We start from the raw sequence: 19,379 nt of genomic DNA, 5'->3' as shown, positions 1-19,379 counted from the left end.
GAGGTCGAGGTTCAAGTGGCCATAAAAAAGATGAAGCTTTGTTTAGGCCATTTGATATGCATTCAGGACGTCAATGGTACGTCTATTGCTTGGTCTGCTAAGTTAATCGAGGTATGTCCTTATTATAAGTGTAATAATTAAGATTAATTTTTACAATGTGCACCTTTATGCTTATACATGGATGGTTTAATTTGTAGTTTGTACGTGGTGATTGATCAAGATGGATGGTGGCGGCTTGAAGACTTTTTGTGTTTGTTATTGTTGGCAGGTTTATTAATGAATGTTTGTGTGTTTGAGACAATTTGTTGATGTATGTGTTGGTGTGTTTGAGACAATGATCCGTTGATGTTAAACATTTTCCTATGGTGATTATATTTTGATTGAAACAATATAATTGTAACTTTAATGTGGTGATCAAAATTATATTTTATATTTAATATTTGTTTTGTAATTTAAAATTTTTTTAATTATTGTAATTGTAATGAATAATAAATTTTGCAATCAAAAGAAAACTGGATCCGAACAGGGCCCAAAAGGCCCAAATACTGAAGCAGGCCCGAAAGGCCAGTAAGCTTAAACGTGGCGACATGCCCAATTAGCATAACCTGGCTCAAAAGGCCCAATTATCTAAACTGGCCTGGAAAGGCCCAATTACCATAAGCTGGCCTAAAAGGCCCAATTATCTTAACTGGCATGGAAAGGCCCAATTACCATAAACTGGCCCAAAAGGCCCAATTATCTGAACTGGCCTGAAAAGGCCCAATTACCATAACCTGGCCCAATATCCGAGATGGACCTGAATACCCGAACCGGATTTCGAAACTCCAAAGACTTGTTAGGACGCTTTTTTGTGGTACTAAGTTAACATATAGTTATATTAGGACCCTTTTTTGTGGTACTAAATGTATATTAGGACCCTTATATATTGGTACTAATGTATATTAGGACCCTTATATTGGTACTAATGTAAGTTATTTTCATATTAGGACTCTTTTTCCTTGGTACTAAACTACTATATTTTTATAATATGACCCTTTTTTGGGTACTTACATAATTTATAATTATTTTAGGACGCTTTTATTGGTACTAACATAGTTTTTCATTATATTAGTACACTTTTTTGGGGTCCTAATATGATCTAACATACAAATTTAGGCGTCATAGGACCCTTTTGTGCGTCTCAAAGTATTATAAAGTGTCCTAATATGTTACCTGATAGGACCTTTCGATTTTATTTATAGGACTCAAACAAAGGTCCTATAAGCATTAGGACCCTTTTCGGTTAATAGGACGGCCGTTGATAGGTCGTGCGATTTGGGTGTCCTATCAGGCAAAGGGTCCTAAGAATGGGCCTTTTAGGACACTTACGGGTGTCCTATAAAGTCAGTTTTCTTGTAGTGAGCCTAAAATAAAAATTAAGGGAGGCTCCCCTCTTGTGGATTTCAACCAAGGGGCTGGAAAAAGGGCTCCTTGAGCTCACAAAAGTTGCTAGTCAAGTTTCCTAAGTATACCCATTAAGTGTTATTAGCCGAAAAAGCGAACCGAATCGCTAAACGTTTATTTTTCACGTTTTTTGTCTATAAAAATTCTAATAAACAAAAAGTGTCTTAATGTCATAATAATTATATGATATAATTATTAAAAGTGAATTACATTACGTTTTGGCTTGCTAATTCACTATGTGTGGTTCGTTTCTAGTTGCCGTTAACCGAAATCGAATTCCCGAAACGTTAACTGGACGTTTAAACAAATTCACTATGTTTAATTTTTTAAAACCATTAATAAATTAATTATATTTTTCTAAGTTAATAATTATTAAAATAATTATTAATATTTACTCCGAGTGCTTCGCCAATCCGAAAAAAACTTTTGCGATGATCAAAACTGTATCGTTTTATTCGTATTTCAATATCCGAAATAAGTTTATCAATTAATATTTAATCATATTAATTATAGTAACCCTCAAAGGATTAAATATGTATTTAACATAAATTCAAGTAGACACCATTACGATTAACTAACAGAAAGTTAAATAGAAGTAACGGAAAAAAGTAGGGTTGTTACACTTTAATTTTAGGTTTCTAATCGGTATGGGTTTTCCAGCATCAGTTACAAAATTCTTTGATCCAGCCAGTCACAAGTTGGCTTTTTTATGAATTTTCTAATGCCAAATCCCTTCTTGAAATACTAATGTTTCTTTCTTATATGTGAATTGACAAATGATAAATACGAAAAGTGACAGAAATTACCTACCCGTCACAAAGTAGCTTCATCAGCCTTCCAGGTACTACATCTTAAGCAATGCGGTATTTATTTACTTAACTCCCAATTTTTTGTTTCTAGCATGGTGTATGTTGGAAACTAAACTTGATTTTGGGCTATGAGTTTTGAATTTGAGCTTGCAAGTATACAAGTATATGGATCAAGATTGTAGTCCAATATTTAGAAACTTCATGTAATATGTAATAGTCAAAGTGTGTAGAATAATCATGTGAAAATATCTAAGTCTAGAAAATACTTAGGAAATATCTAGATATTAGTTGATGAAGTGTTCTAGAGTGTTCCATTGTGTAGTATAAATAGAGGGTTTCACTCCTCATTTGTAATCAAGCAATAAGCAATAAAAGAAAAGCATTCAAGATCAATCAAACTTCTAAATACCCAATCATCTCTTCTACAAATAATATATACATAGCCTCCTATTTCCAACAGTGTAGACGTTTTAAGGTATAAATTTTAGTTACTAAAAAATGTACAATTAGTGGAAGTTATTTTTATATTATGTCGATCATTGTGTTTTTCTATCTGGAACAAATATAGTTTGGGTGCAACTGTGCAAGTAACTTATGGGGAAGCTACAGTATTTGTGAAAAATGCCAGTTGGGTACTACAATGTTGAGTTGACCAATTCGAAACCTTTCTAAGACTAAGTCATTTACGACCTATCCACATGTTGTATTAAGTGTATCTGTGTGCGTTAGTATTTTGAAAATATGTTTCATACTTAGTTTCGGTTAAGGTGGAAAATATGACCCATTTAATTATTACCCATCTTCTATTAGGGGAAGTAATTCTCGCAACCTGATTGGTCCATGTGGCAGCTCCCCTCACATAAATTTACTGTTCACGCTGTTGGATTTTTTTCCACGTTTTTTTATATATTATCATTTAACAATTTTAATGTTTATTGTATTATTTTATAAGGGAGACGTGAGACGGTATTACCCATTTGGGTATTACCCATCTTCTATTAGGGGAAGTAATTCTCGCAAACTGATTGGTTCATGTGGCAGCTCCCCTCACATAAATTTATTGTTCACGCTGTTGGATTTTTTTCCACGTTTTTTTTATTTATTATCATTTAACAATTTTAATGTTTATTGTATTATTTTATAAGGGAGGCGTGAGACGGTATACAAAGATCCACACAACAATTCCCTATTTTTTTTTTATTATACACACGAAGCGTGCAGAGGTAAACAAAGAGTCCATCCCCATCGTATACCATATTGAACAAGAAGTCTTCACCAAAGCATGTCCTCCATGTTTTGTGACCTTATCCTGTCTTCCCTCATCTTTGATATCCTCTGTTCTTCCCTTTCCTTTTACCAAAAAAACTTTTGCTGGAAATTTTCTCTCCGCAGGTAAGAATCGTTTGTCTAGGTATTTTTTTGGTATGTCTATCGCTATTTTTGTCTGATTATTTGGGTATTATTGTAGTGTGTGCTCGTGTGTTTCAGTTTAGGGTTCATCCGTCTCCAAGGATGTTTAGACGTTCTTCTCTTACAAGAACCTCTTCAATCTTAATTATGTATGTGAATTACATAATAGTTCTGTAAGCGTGAGTAATCTTATACATGTTTCTGGGTATATTTTTGTTATTATTTATTTTTCAATAGCTTTCTTTAGGGTTTCTTTTGTTGATTTTAGGAGGTTGTTTTTGGGTCTTTTGAATTGGACGTATTTTGATTGTCAGGTTATTCTCAAAGAATCAAGGTTTGAAGAAGAAGTCGATTAAAAAAGATGATGGTTTGGATTACACTTTCAGGTGATGATTGTTATTATTATACTTATTGTTATTGTTATTGTTATAAGGGTTTTTAATTATTTGTGTTGTTTGTGTTTTTTTTTTTCTTCTGTTTTTTTTTTTTTACTTAATGTTCATATTCATATGTTTGCATATTGATTAGACACCTGTATTTTTTTTATGTTGTGGTGATTAAAGTAAGGGATTTATAAAAGTGATTTGTTTTACTGAAACTTGAATAGGAATTTGATACCTTGTGTTGTTTAGTTGATGAGGTTTGACATTAGAAAGTGTGTGCTTCTGATTTGGATTTGAAATTTCTACGGGATTGGAAAAAAATTCAGGTGAAATAGACAAATTTGAAGAGGTATTGGATTCGTCGGAATACTGTGTTGTTCTGCCTCGATCAACATGTGATGTACAGGTACCTGATCTCATATCATTTTGTCATTAACTACATTTGCATTGTTGCCGAGTGACTACTATTTGAATCAGAATGTTATCTGGTATATAATGGCATTACTTATTGGTAGTTTGATTGTACACATAAGTTCTATAGTTGCTACTTATGCAATGTATAAATCTGGAATTATAAAACGTTAATTTGTTGTATAATGAGAATGATAAGTTGATATATTCTAATCATTTGGGGTTCTGTATTTATTGTAATTCTGGAGTGACACCATTACACTTGTGGTAATGTGCTTTGAAGATTGGTTTTTTCCTTAACTGTATTGCTATACATCTCTGGCTATTGATGTTGATTTTCCATTTTGATGTGGTTTTACTTTACAATCTGCTAATTGAGTATGTGCATAATTTGCTAAGGTTTTGGAGTCTAAGGCATGTGGAGTCTGTTGAGGTGTACCATGGGGAGAGGTTTATGGTGTTCTTAGTCTGCGGAGGCATTTGAGGTTTTTATTCTGCTAATGCCATTGGTCCTTTAACAAAAACATGTTTAGAAGTTTTTCTGAAGAAGCAATGAGATTGGGATCTTACCACGTTTAACTACACAAAAATCAGAAAACTTGCTAGTCTACGTAGGTTGTCATAAGGTAATTCTTATTTATATATATATATATATATATATATATATATATATATATATATATATATATATATATATATATATATATATATATATATAAAGTGTTCTATTTTCTGTTTGTTAGCTTCTTTATGTATACGGTTTTTTTTTTTTTAAAGTTTTGCTGTTTTTTTTGTATGGTGCTATATTTATGTTTGGAAAGTGTTTTATTAACTTTCTAATATAAACTTAGTTGTAGCATCTATTTCTGGATATATCAAATTTGTTCGATCCTCGGTTAGTAGCAGACGTGCTCAACATCAGTTGCTATCTCAACCTTATATTCTTTGTCGCATATTTTTTCAACTTGCTTATCAGATCATCAGACTTCATCATCCATCAGACTTTAAATTCAGTAGGTATGAAAATTTTAGCCCATCTTTAATGTTTTTTGTTTATAATCTGTCTTTTGTTTTTCTATAATGGGATGTTTTTCACCTTGCGTAAAAGTGTTTTTAGTTCTTATTTCTACGGTCTTACATAGTTTATAACTGATATTGACATCTTGATTGGCTGAGTTTCGATTCCTTTTTCATTATGATATGTATGCATATTTGCAACAACATACTAAAGAAAACTATAAGAAGGAAGTAAACATAGGGACCAGTTCAGTTAATCGAATCGTATCTGAGTCCCACAAAAGAAAGAAGCATAAGTCAAAAGATATTCAAGAAGAAGTGTCATTCGAATTGGATAAGTATAAGCTTTAGGGTTTTCCCTTCCCCTCTGGATCATCTTGTATGTCATTTTTCTTTCAGTATTTCATGCTTCTTTTAGGTTTTTTGGATGCTGACTCGATTTTTATTAAATTGCGTACCAATATTTATTATATTTTATGTAAAGTATCAATTGGCAGTTCTGCTCTGATTGGTGGGGATGGGTGGACCTCGGCGCTGTCTGAGGTGCGTGTAATTGTTGTTAGCAATTAAAATAGCACATTTCAACCAAGTTCAATCTCTACAACTATAGGCATTACAGGTGGTTGCAATATCGAAAAAGTTTGGCCCGTGGTCCTCCACGAACACAGGCTGCTCCCAGGTAGCTTTAATCTCATTTATAACGTTCTTTCCATTTTCCTTATAATTAATATGGATTTTTTTTTCTTTTTTTGAAAAGCAAGAGCATTATATAAATGAAATGAAAACACAAAGGACTTTTGATGGGAGTCCAACCCAGGTACAACTCGAGACTAGCCTAAAAGCAAACAAGAAATCATATACAGTTTCCGAGAGTGCAACATAGCCTTGGATACAACTAATCGAATAATCAAAAGTTTCTTTGTGGTTCAACTAATTGTCTAAACCTGTTTTGACAGGCAGTTAAATACGGTTTTTTCTAGACTCTGTTTGACGCTTGCGCATGTCATTGTAGGGTTTTCCTTCCATTTTGCATTTGAATATTAATGTACTCGAGTCTGTTGCTTTCATTTATAGTGGAGATATGGTGTTATCTACAACTGCAACTATCATTAGTTACATAGTATGTGGTTTATGAATTTGTTAAAATACTAATATAATTTGAACTTTTTGTGTGGTCAATCTAGATTAGAATGTCAACCACTTTGTAGTTGTCATTATTTTTGTAATAGGTCATCTGAAAGTTTGTTAAGAGCAAAAACAGTTTTACTTTTATGTGATAGTACGATACAACTTTTTGAAATCCGTTTTGCTTAATTGTAGATTGGAACTACTAATGGTATGATGGTATTATGGGACTCTCTAAATCTCATACCAAGAGGTTACTTGAGAAATCACTCGAGTCGTCGTAGCTGCAGAATTCAAAAGTTTATATTACCTCATGGCTTTCAAGATGCAAAAGTCAAAAGTCATCTGCACAGGCAGTCTTTTATAGGCCAGTAGAAGATATTTCATTTTCAGTCGCACGTTTTTATTTCATACAACAATTTAGCGTGTAAATTATTGCATGTTTGTAACAATTGAATATTTTGGGATGTAAATTATGTTCATAATTAATAGCCGACTTTCGGTAACTTTTGAACTATATAATACTTTGACAATCGTTATCTTTATAGAATGGCAATCAATAATTTATATCCGCGTAGCGCGTGCCCCTTTTCTGTTTGTTGCCTTTATAGTCAGTATTTTCACATATATTAAATGCTTCTAACAGATACCTATAACGTGCGAGGGTAAATTTTGAAGCGCTTTTAAACTTTCCAAATCGTTAGATTTATCAAATTTCTATCATACATGTCTAGAGCCGCGTAGCGCGTACCTTCAATCTTGTTTAATACATCCATAATGTCACTCAGTTTTGTAATATGAAAATAAACCTTTAGGTTGCCAAAAATTAGTCGTCAACAGGTAATAGTATTAGTTTTGATAAAAGTTACGAAACCATACATGTTTTACATAGGTCATGCATTTTCCATATACATACCATACTTGTTTACTACACCACAATATTCATCTTACTAATATCTTTTCGATACTAACACCACTCCTACTGATACTTTGTGTAGAATGAAACAACCAACATTGATTTAAGAAAGTATTAAAAAAAAAAACGAAAAAAAGGTGGGACAATCGGATGTATTACCACCATTTTGGTAATGTTAATAGTAGGTGTCAGGTAAAAACAAGCCGTTAGAAATCATCGTATAATGTTACCACCCTACAAAGCATTCAGAATTACAACTAACGGCTACCGCAACAACGCGCGGTCCGTACGTTTACTAGTTATATATATATATATATATATATATATATATATATATATATATATATATATATATATATATATATATATATATATATATATATATATATAAATACAAAGATTAACCAACGAAGGGATATGGGTAGTTAGTTCTACTAACCAACCATCTAGTAACATGGAAATAATACTAACAATAAAATACACACATGAATTAAGGAAATTTGGTATCGTGGAGATTGCTTTTAAATTTCATGGATCAGAGAAGACTCCTTCAAAACACATGTGCTAAAACTCATACTATTATTATGAAGATGTTCTATATTAATATTTGATTTGATGGGTTTTTTTTTGCTTTAACAGGCGTGATCCATTAATCTCTATACCGGGCCAGCCTAACCTTCGTACGTTTGGGCCTGGACTCCTCATGCTTGTATCAATACTCACCATTCAAAAATCAATTTATCCTCAAGTTTTAAACGTGCGGCATCGTCCATGGTGGTTTCGAGGGTGGTCGCTCATAAGATGCTTGAAATAGTTGGAGACAAATGGAAAGCATTAAAATCTTACATGGTGGTTCAGGTTGTGTTTTAAGAGTCACAAATTTATGTGGCTTGTACTTGTGACCTGATTTGAGCACGAGAACAAGTGGGATTTTGGTTGTGATTTCAAGGTTTGCCATACTGTTTGCAATATTTGGGAAGGCGGTAACGATCGTGGTGAAAGGAATGGCTGGAGTAATGAGAGGTGTAGAGTCGAGGGCAGCAACAGAAAGTGTGACTACCATTTCGAGGTTTACGTTCGTCGGGGGAGTGTTGATAATTAATGGAGTAGGGTCTGAGGGTCTGGGATCTTCAACCTTGGTGTGGGTGGCGAAATGTTGGCAATAGTGGAGGTTTAGGTGTGTAAGTTTGTAACAACATTTTCAAGATGGTAAATGTTGGTGGCGCTGGTGGTAATCTTGCTACCGAGTTGTTTGGAAATGGTTTAATGGTTTGAGATTTTGGTGTCGTCAAGAAGATACCTAGTCATATTATGTACTAAGTCTATCACCGAGTTACACCTAATCACGTTCGGAGTTGGGGCTCGACAGGGCGGTAACGTATGGCATCAAATGATCAATTGAGGTAGGGACTTAATGAAAGAACCATTGATATGGTCCCTGAAAACCTGAACTACCCACTTGAAAATGATTATCTGCATAATTAACATGTGCAATCATAGGCCTGTCATTAATATCACAGTTCTTCGTCAAATGCGGCCCTTGACACTTCTCACATCCCACTTGCATTGCAACCATAGTCTTATGCAACTTCTCAAACTCTCTACCAAACATCTTCATCTGACTAGATAACGAAGCTAGAGTTACACTACTACCATCATCCTCATTATACACACTAGCAACAGTCTTCCTCGAAGAAGCATTTATAGATGATGATTTCCATTCAAAATTATGAACGACCATGTTTTCCAAAAGATGATATGCCTGATTTTGCGTTTTATACAAGAACACTCCTCTCACTGAAGAATCAAGAATACCACTGATATCGGCTAAAAAGTCACGTTTTTACCCCCGATATTAAGCCCTAAATCAATAAAGTAATTAACTTTATCACAAAAATAAGCATTTGTTTGATTTATTTGGTAGATCGAGTAATTACAAAGACGATGCAAGAAGAATCGAAGAAAACGGACTTAAAACAAAGAATCTAGAGCAAAAAAAGGTGAAGCAAAGGAGTTCAAATGATATCAAGATTCAAGATACATCTCTTCAAAGTTCTAAGAAAAGGATTAGAACTTATAAATTCAATTATTAAAGACCACTGGTAGACTAACAAACTGAAATAAAAAGGATGCTTGTTCGTCAGAAGAAAAGAAAGTTTATCATAATTCTACAAGTGATTTGCAAAAATATTAGCACTCCTCTCTATCCTTTTCTGAAATTCCGAATAAAGTCTTTAAAAATGACTATTTTACCCTCATTCACTATAAACAACTTCACCACTGAAAGGACCCGTTCATATCGATTATAAACGATTCACAATAGTTGATTACATCGCGAGGTACTTGACCTCTATATGATACATTTTATAAACATTGCATTCGTTTTAAAAAGACAAACTTTCATTACATCGAAAGTTGACGGCATACATACCATTTCATAATATAATCAACTATAATTGACTTAATAATAATCTTGATGAACTCAACGACTCGAATGCAACGTCTTTTGAAATATCTCATGAATGACTCCAAGTAATATCTCTAAGTGAGCAAATGCACAGCGGAAGATTTCTTTTATACCTGAGAATAAACATGCTTTAAGGTGTCAACCAAAAGGTTGGTGAGTTCATTAGTTTATCATAATCAATCATTTCCATCATTTTAATAGACCACAAGATTTCCTTTATTCAATAATCATACACTCGCAAGTGTTTAAAAATCATTCATATGGATTGAACACCTGGTAACCGACATTAACATCATGCATATAGAATATGCCCAAAACAGAAATCCATCTGTATATATAAACTCGAAGTACTAAAGCATACCATTTTCCAGTATGGGGGGAGTTAGTACCCGTAGATCTACCTTTAGGATTCGCGTCAAGTAGGGTGTCTGTTCCCTAATTCTTAGGCTACCAAGCTAAAAGGGTGATATTCAATTTGATAATCCAACCATATAATGTAGTTTCGATTACTTGTGTCTATTTCGTAAAACATTTATAAAAGCAGCACATGTATTCTCAGTCCCAAAAGTATATATTGCAAAAGCATTTAAAAAGGGAGCAAATGAAACTCACAATACGATATTTTGTAGTAAAAATATGCATACGACGACACTGTACAAGTGCAGGTTTGACCTAGGATTCACAAACCTATATCAATTATATATATTAAAACATATACTGAACATGTAATATAAAACCAATTTATATATATTAAATATATACTATTTTACTTATTTAAATTAGTAGTATATTTGTTATTTCAATTATTATTATTATTTATATATATATATATATATATATATATATATATATATATATATATATATATATATATATATATATATATATATATATATATATATATATATATATATATATATATATATATATATATATATATATATATATATATATATATATATATATATATATATGTTATATTAAAATAGTAAATTAAATATACTATGATATATGTAAAAATATATTTTTATTTAAATATCATTAAAATTTTAAATTATTGATAATAATACTAATAATCATTAGATTTAATATCATATCTCATAATAATAACAGTGATAATAGTAGTAAAATTAATAATTCGTTTAAATTGTAACTTAATCATTTTCATAATAAAATTTATATTCAAAATCTTATATTTCTAACCCTAGTAATAATAATAATATTAAAATAATGATAATAAAAATAATAATTTTAATAATAATGATAACTTTAAAGATAATGATAATTTTACTAATAATGGTATTTTAAATAATAATAATGATTTTAATAAAATTCTTATTAATAGTATATATATGATTATCATTTATCAAAATTTACATTTATAATTCTATAATTTTTAGTGATCACATATAAGTACTTTAATTTTTGTAATATTATTATTATATCAATTTTTCCATTATAACCATAACTTAATCGTCTTATAATAACTATACTTCTACTAATTAACATATCGAATTTAATTTTTATTGTCATATCGAGTTCTTACATTGTAACCATAATAATAATAATAATAATAATAATAATAATAATAATAATAATAATAATAATAATAATAATAATAATAATAATAATAATAATAATAATAATAATAATAATAATGATAAAAATAAAAGTACTACCTTAAAGAATAAGCTTCCTAAAAAGAATTTTCAGAGACCAGGCTCGAACCCTTGACCTCTCGCTAACCCGAAAACACCACTAAGACCACTCCTCCATTTTTATTTTTCTATTAAAGCTTGTAACTCATATATATTTAACCCAATTATTAATGAGTTTTCATTTTCTCCTTCTTCTTAACAATTAAATCGACTTCATCATACAATATCATTATCGACATAATGTTCTAATTGTCATCATCTCCGTTTTCTATCATCATCATAATCGTGTATTCATTATCATCTATATTTTGTCATCCCCGTATAATCACCATCATAAACATAAATTGATATCATCATGGAATCATAATGTCATGAATAGCACCATTCCTTATCGTTTTTCATAAACATCGTCATATTCATATCTTTCATCAATCATTCATTTTTCACAGCAAACACAACCTGGGTCTCGGCCCGATCATCACAATATTATACGGGCCAAATAGATGCTAGAAACATGGCAGCCTAACAAAAGTCCAATAACAGCAAACCTAAGTCCAAATAAATTTACTTGGGCCTTTACTGTCTAACTTGCAAAACCAGTAGGTCGACAAAAAAAAATATGAAACAGGAAAATAGAACGCAGTCGTTATCACCTTATCTAATTATCATCCATCATTCTCGCTACACATCATCAACATCAAACATCATAAACGTTTTATCACCACAGTCACCATCTTTCTCATTACGGTTAGTCTCCAACATCACCATCTTCCTTGTTATGAAGGGAAAACAGAAACGCGTAAGTGAAGTAGCAGCAGGTTCACGACGAAATAAACTATTGGTGGTGGTCCGATGATAACAACAGCAATCGATGATTGTTGCAGTAATAAAATAAAATAAAATAAAATCTAGCCGTAGCGGTTTTAATGATGATGGTTTTAGGGATTCACCTTTGTATTGCAGCAGCTGTAATAAGTAACGATGTAGCAGTAGCAGGTGGTCTTCGATCAATAACACGAGGATTATGCAGTAGTACTTAGATGGTCTGTTAGACTGTTTAAGGTTGCAATCAGGAGATAAACGGCAGCAAGCAACAGTAGTTGTAATAAATTATAGTGGTGTTCTTAAGTGGGTTGATGATGGTGGGTTAAGGTGAAGTGGTTCCATGGTGATCGTTCTTGATGGTAGTTGGAACAAAAATCGAAACAGTTGTAGATGCATAAGCTTTGATAGTGGCGACGGTGGTCTATGGTTTTGATTGTGATGAGGAGAAACACAAATAAGATGGTGTGTGTCGATTAGCAAAGAAAAGAAAAGAATAATTTTGTTGGTTTATGATGGTAACCGGTGGTGGAAATAGGTGGTGATTTCTTGCGGTTGTCAAGAGAAGAAAGAAAATAACACACTAAGGTGATGGTGTTTTGAGGTTGAGGTTGAAGATGAAGAGAGGAAGAGAGACAAGATGCGGTGGTTGTGGTTTTAAGCTCACGGTGGTGGCGATTGTAGTGACAGCCGGAGAAGATAGTAGCCGGCGGAAGGTGATGGTGTTAGCAAGTGATGATGATTGATGAGTTTTTCAATTGGTAATGGTTGATATCATAAGCCATGTACATATATAGATATGACATAACATAAACTAATACATTAATATTAAAGTAATAATTTTAATATGCAAAGAACGTGCATAAATTCACCAACCAATTATATCTGCCGACGATTTTAGCAATGAGTATTATATCGTGGTTTATTGCTAAACAGTTACTATATAAAAGTGTTCCTAAAATCCCAAAATTTTAAATTAAGACCATTTATTTATTCTGGTCATTACCTATTTGAAACCTAATAAAAAAAGATTCGATAATTATTTATTTTCTGTTCCAATTTATATGTACGGAGTACAAAAACTTAGATTGAAATGGTAAAAAAAATATTTATCAAAACTATTATCTTTTTAATCAAATTTTGGAACAACTTTTATTTTAAAACTTCTTATATATATAATAGACCTATTTTAAAAATAATTAAACGTCAACCGAAAGTTACAGACATTTACCATTAAAGCTCAAAATTAATTATATCTAATATACACTATGTATATATATAAACAGTTTTAAGTAACAAAATTTACTTCGCAAATAGATATATATTAAATAATTAAATTAAATATAACAATATATATATATATATATATATATATATATATATATATATATATATATATATATATATATATATAAAAGAAATATACATATAAAATAATAGTTTTTATTACAATGTATTTTATTTTATATATTTATTTATAACAATAAATGTATATAATAGTTTATTAATGTTCATGTTATTATATATATTATACATATACTTATATATACACATATTTATATATATCCACATATTTACAAGCAATGGTTCGTGCATCATCGGGGATAATCGAAAGTCACATGAATATATGAAAATAGTTCAAACTTTTTGAGACTCAAGTTTTCAGACTTTGCTTATCGTGTCGAAATCATACAAAGATTAAGTTTAAATTTGGTCGGAAATTTTCGGGTCGTCACAGTACCTACCCGTTAAAGAAATTTTGTCCCGAAATTTGAATGTGGTCGTCATGATTAACAATAGAAATGTTTTCATGACGAATATGAGTTGTTAAATAGAGTTTTATCACTATTGAATAATGAAATGTCCCGTTCTTATTGATTAAAAACGTTCCATATTAATTGATTTCGTTGCGAGGTTTTGACCTCTATATTCGACGTTTTTCAAAGACTGCATTCATTTTTAAAACAAACCATAACCTTTATTTCATAAATAAAGGTTTAAAAATCTTTACGTAGATTATCAAATAATGATAATCTATAACATCCTGTTTACACACGACCATTACATAATGGTTTACAATACAAATATGTTACATCAAAATCAGTTTCTTGAATGCAGTTTTTACACAATATCATACAAACATGGACTTCAAATCTTGTCCTTATTTTAGTATGCAACAGCGGAAGCTCTTAGTATTCACCTGACAATAAACATGCTTTAAACGTCAACAAAAATGTTGGTGAGTTATAGGTTTAACCTATATATATCAAATCGTAACAATAGACCACAAGATTTCATATTTCAATACACATCCCATACATAGAGATAAAAATCATTCATATGGTGAACACCTGGTAACCGACATTAACAAGATGCATATTTAAGAATATCCCCATCATTCCGGGATCCTCCTTCGGACATGATATAAATTTCGAAGTACTAAAGCATCCGGTACTTTGGATGCGGTTTGTTATGTAGTGACCCGAACTTTTCCATGTTTATATATATTAATTGAGATTGATATTTACATGATTAAATGTTTCCAACATGATTAAGCAATCAAACTTGTTAAGACTTGATTAATTGAAATAGGTTTCATATAGACAATTGACCACCCAAGTTGACCGGTGATTCACGAACGTTAAAACTTGTAAAAACTATATGATGACATATATATGGTTATATATATAGTTAACATGATATTATGATAAGTAAACATATCATTAAGTATATTAACAATGAACTACATATGTAAAAATAAGACTACTAACTTAATGATTTTGAAACGAGACATATATGTAACGATTATCGTTGTAACGACATTTAATGTATATATATCATATTAAGAGATATTCGTACATCATAATATCATGATAATATAATAATTTAAAATCTCTTTTGATATTATAAACATTGGATTAACAACATTTAACAAGATCGTTAACCTAAAGGTTTCAAAACAACATTTACATGTAACGACTAACGATGACTTAACGACTCAGTTAAAATGTATATACATGTAGTGTTTTAATATGTATTTATAAACTTTTGAAAGACTTCAAGACACTTATCAAAATACTTCTACTTAACAAAAATGCTTACAATTACATCCTCGTTCAGTTTCATCAACAATTCTACTCGTATGCACCCGTATTCGTACTCGTACAATACACAGCTTTTAGATGTATGTACTATTGGTATATACACTCCAATGATCAGCTCTTAGCAGCCCATGTGAGTCACCTAACACATGTGGGAACCATCATTTGGCAACTAGCATGAAATATCTCATAAAATTACAAAAATATGAGTAATCATTCATGACTTATTTACATGAAAACAAAATTACATATCCTTTATATCTAATCCATACACCAACGAACAAAAACACTTACAAACACTTTCATTCTTCAATTTTCTTCATCTAATTGATCTCTCTCAAGTTCTATCTTCAAGTTCTAAGTGTTCTTCATATATTCTACAAGTTCTAGTTACATAAAATCAAGAATACTTTCAAGTTTGCTAGCTCACTTCCAATCTTGTAAGGTGATCATCCAACCTCAAGAAATCTTTGTTTCTTACAGTAGGTTATCATTCTAATACAAGGTAATAATCATATTCAAACTTTGGTTCAATTTCTATAACTATAACAATCTTATTTCAAGTAATGATCTTACTTGAACTTGTTTTCGTGTCATGATTCTGCTTCAAGAACTTCGAGCCATCCAAGGATCCATTGAAGCTAGATCCATTTTTCTCTTTTCCAGTAGGTTTATCCAAGGAACTTAAGGTAGTAATGATGTTCATAACATCATTCGATTCATACATATAAAGCTATCTTATTCGAAGGTTTAAACTTGTAATCACTAGAACATAGTTTAGTTAATTCTAAACTTGTTCGCAAACAAAAGTTAATCCTTCTACTTGAATTTTAAAATCAACTAAACACATGTTCTATATCTATATGATATGCTAACTTAATGATTTAAAACCTGAAAACACGAAAAACACCGTAAAACCGGATTTACGCCGTCGTAGTAACACCGCGGGCTGTTTTGGGTTAGTTAATTAAAAACTATGATAAACTTTGATTTAAAAGTTGTTATTCTGAGAAAATGATTTTTATTATGAACATGAAACTATATCCAAAAATTATGGTTAAACTCAAAGTGGAAGTATGTTTTCTAAAATGGTCATCTAGACGTCGTTCTTTCGACTGAAATGACTACCTTTATAAAAACGACTTGTAACTTATTTTTCAGACTATAAACCTATACTTTTCTGTTTAGATTCATAAAATAGAGTTCAATATGAAACCATAGCAATTTGATTCACTCAAAACGGATTTAAAATGAAGAAGTTATGGGTAAAACAAGATTGGATAATTTTTCTCATTTTAGCTACGTGAAAATTGGTAACAAATCTATTCCAACCATAACTTAATCAACTTGTATTGTATATTATGTAATCTTGAGATACCATAGACACGTATACAATGTTTTGACCTATCATGTCGACACATCTATATATATTTCGGAACAACCATAGACACTCTATATGTGAATGTTGGAGTTAGCTATACAGGGTTGAGGTTGATTCCAAAATATATATAGTTTGAGTTGTGATTAATACTGAGATACGTATACACTGGGTCGTGGATTGATTCAAGATAATATTTATCGATTTATTTCTGTACATCTAACTGTGGACAACTAGTTGTAGGTTACTAACGAGGACAGTTGACTTAATAAACTTAAAACATCAAAATATATTAAAAGTGTTGTAAATATATTTTGAACATACTTTGATATATATGTATATATTGTTATAGGTTCGTGAATCAACCAGTGGCCAAGTCTTACTTCCCGACGAAGTAAAAATCTGTGAAAGTGAGTTATAGTCCCACTTTTAAAATCTAATATTTTTGGGATGAGAATACATGCAGGTTTTATAAATGATTTACAAAATAGACACAAGTACGTGAAACTACATTCTATGGTTGAATTATCGAAATCGAATATGCCCCTTTTTATTAAGTCTGGTAATCTAAGAATTAGGGAACATACACCCTAATTGACGCGAATCCTAAAGATAGATCTATTGGGCCTAACAAACCCCATCCAAAGTACCGGATGCTTTAGTACTTCGAAATTTATATCATATCCGAAGGGTGTCCCGGAATGATGGGGATATTCTTATATATGCATCTTGTTAATGTCGGTTACCAGGTGTTCACCATATGAATGATTTTTATCTCTATGTATGGGATGTGTATTGAAATATGAAATCTTGTGGTCTATTATTATGATTTGATATATATAGGTTAAACCTATAACTCACCAACATTTTTGTTGACGTTTTAAGCATGTTTATTCTCAGGTGATTATTAAGAGCTTCCGCTGTCGCATACTTAAATAAGGACGAGATTTGGAGTCCATGCTTGTATGATATTGTGTAAAAACTGCATTCAAGAAACTTATTTTGTTGTAACATATTTGTATTGTAAACCATTATGTAATGGTCATGTGTAAACAGGATATTTTAGATTATCATTATTTGATAATCTACGTAAAGCTTTTTAAACCTTTATTGATGAAATAAAGGTTATGGTTTGTTTTAAAATGAATGCAGTCTTTGAAAAACGTCTCATATAGAGGTCAAAACCTCGCAACGAAATCAATTAATATGGAACGTTTTTAATCAATAAGAACGGGACATTTCAGTTGGTATCCGAGCGTTGGTCTTAGAGAACCAGAATTTTGCATTAGTGTGTCTTATCGAGTTTGTTAGGATGCATTAGTGAGTCTGGACTTCGACCGTGTTTACTTGAAAAATGATTGCTTAACAAATTTTGTTGGAAACTATATATTTTTAACATGTGAATATTATGTGATATATTAATCTCTTAACGCGTTTGATATTATGTGATAGATGTCTACCTCTAGAACAAGTCCCATTGACTCACCTAATAATAATGAAGAGTCAAATGTAAATTGGAATGATTCGTGGACTGATTCACAAGTTCCCGAAGAGGAACCGGAAGAAGAGTCGGAACTGGAAGAAGAATCAGAACCGGAAGAGGAGGAACCGGATGAAGAAATAGAACCAGTGGGGGAAATAATAAAACGGTTAAGTAAAAGAAAATCCTCAACCAACCGACCAAGGTTAATTATGGTCAATGGTGTTTCCGCCAAGGAAGCAAAATATTGGGAGGATTACCAATTCTCCGATGAATCGGATTCCGACGAGAATTCCGATGATGTTATAGAAATTACCCCAACTGAATTTAAAAAGGCAAAAGAAAATAATAAGGGAAAGAGCATAAAAATAGAGAAATCTAATTCCAACCCCGATGAACTTTATATGTATCGTCAACCCCTGAAGTCCTTAAGTTGTAACAATGACCCGGGAACCTCTAAACCACCAGGTTTTTCTAAACCAATGTGGAAAATTACGGCTCGTATTAGGGGAACATCATATATCCCTAGAAACCTGGAAAAACGAACCAAAACCGAAGAAGAAGAAACGAGCGAGTCGGAATAAGATAGTTGTATTCGTGTGGTGTAATATATGTAATATAGTGTGCTTATGCTTTATGATATATGTAAAAATTGCTTGTATTAATAAGTATTTTTTTATGAATCTAACTCTTGTCTATTTTACAGTTTAAAAACACAAAATGGATAGACAACCCAATATTTTAAGAGACCTACCCGGAGACATGATTGATGAAATCTTGTCTAGAGTCGGTCAGAATTCCTCGGCACAACTATTTAAGGCGAGATCAGTTTGTAAGACATTCGAAGAACGTTCCAAGAATGTCTTGGTTTATAAGAGACTTTCGTTTGAAAGATGGGGGATATCACATTGGGAAACCCATAAGTTACGATGTGTTTACTTTGACGCATATATTGCGGG

The 19,379-nt window shown here is 31.4% G+C and overlaps 1 protein-coding gene across 18 annotated transcripts; it reads left to right on the top strand.

The window, feature by feature from the left end:
* The first annotated feature begins 3,434 nt into the window (after positions 1 to 3,434).
* LOC139891842 (uncharacterized) lies at positions 3,435 to 7,158 on the top strand. Of its 18 annotated transcripts, XR_011773864.1 has the most exons (11): positions 3,435 to 3,644; positions 3,721 to 3,841; positions 3,977 to 4,048; positions 4,372 to 4,451; positions 4,856 to 5,082; positions 5,308 to 5,852; positions 5,958 to 6,016; positions 6,093 to 6,152; positions 6,235 to 6,290; positions 6,430 to 6,593; positions 6,794 to 7,158. XR_011773864.1 is itself a non-coding variant. In XM_071874854.1 (10 exons), exons 6-10 carry the CDS (start codon positions 5,855 to 5,857, stop codon positions 6,971 to 6,973), a joined length of 570 nt encoding a protein of 189 aa, XP_071730955.1. In that variant the 5' UTR covers positions 3,435 to 3,644; positions 3,741 to 3,841; positions 3,977 to 4,048; positions 4,372 to 4,451; positions 4,856 to 5,082; positions 5,308 to 5,854; the 3' UTR covers positions 6,974 to 7,158. The 18 variants fall into 18 exon arrangements, 6 of the variants coding, with proteins under 6 accessions (XP_071730955.1, XP_071730954.1, XP_071730952.1 ...); XR_011773860.1 differs by having other exon boundaries at positions 5,971 to 6,016; positions 6,235 to 6,593; XR_011773857.1 differs by having other exon boundaries at positions 5,971 to 6,016; positions 6,231 to 6,593.
* The last annotated feature ends 12,221 nt before the right edge of the window (positions 7,159 to 19,379 follow it).

The sequence above is a fragment of the Rutidosis leptorrhynchoides genome, chromosome 2, assembly GCF_046630445.1.
Source record: "Rutidosis leptorrhynchoides isolate AG116_Rl617_1_P2 chromosome 2, CSIRO_AGI_Rlap_v1, whole genome shotgun sequence".
Taxonomy (NCBI): Eukaryota; Viridiplantae; Streptophyta; class Magnoliopsida; order Asterales; family Asteraceae; genus Rutidosis; species Rutidosis leptorrhynchoides.
The sequence above is the reverse complement of the archived record's forward strand: the minus strand, read 5'-3'. Positions and strand labels throughout refer to the sequence as shown.

Excerpts from the sequence above, each read along its gene's own strand:
- LOC139891842 (XM_071874854.1), top strand. The coding sequence starts at position 5,855 with ATGTCATTTTTCTTTCAGTATTTCATGCTTCTTTTAGGTTTTTTGGAT. Across the intron at positions 6,017-6,092 it reads GGACCTCGGCGCTGTCTGAG|GTGGTTGCAATATCGAAAAA; the intron begins GTGCGTGTAATT and ends TAGGCATTACAG. Across the intron at positions 6,594-6,793 it reads CAACTATCATTAGTTACATA|ATTGGAACTACTAATGGTAT; the intron begins GTATGTGGTTTA and ends GCTTAATTGTAG.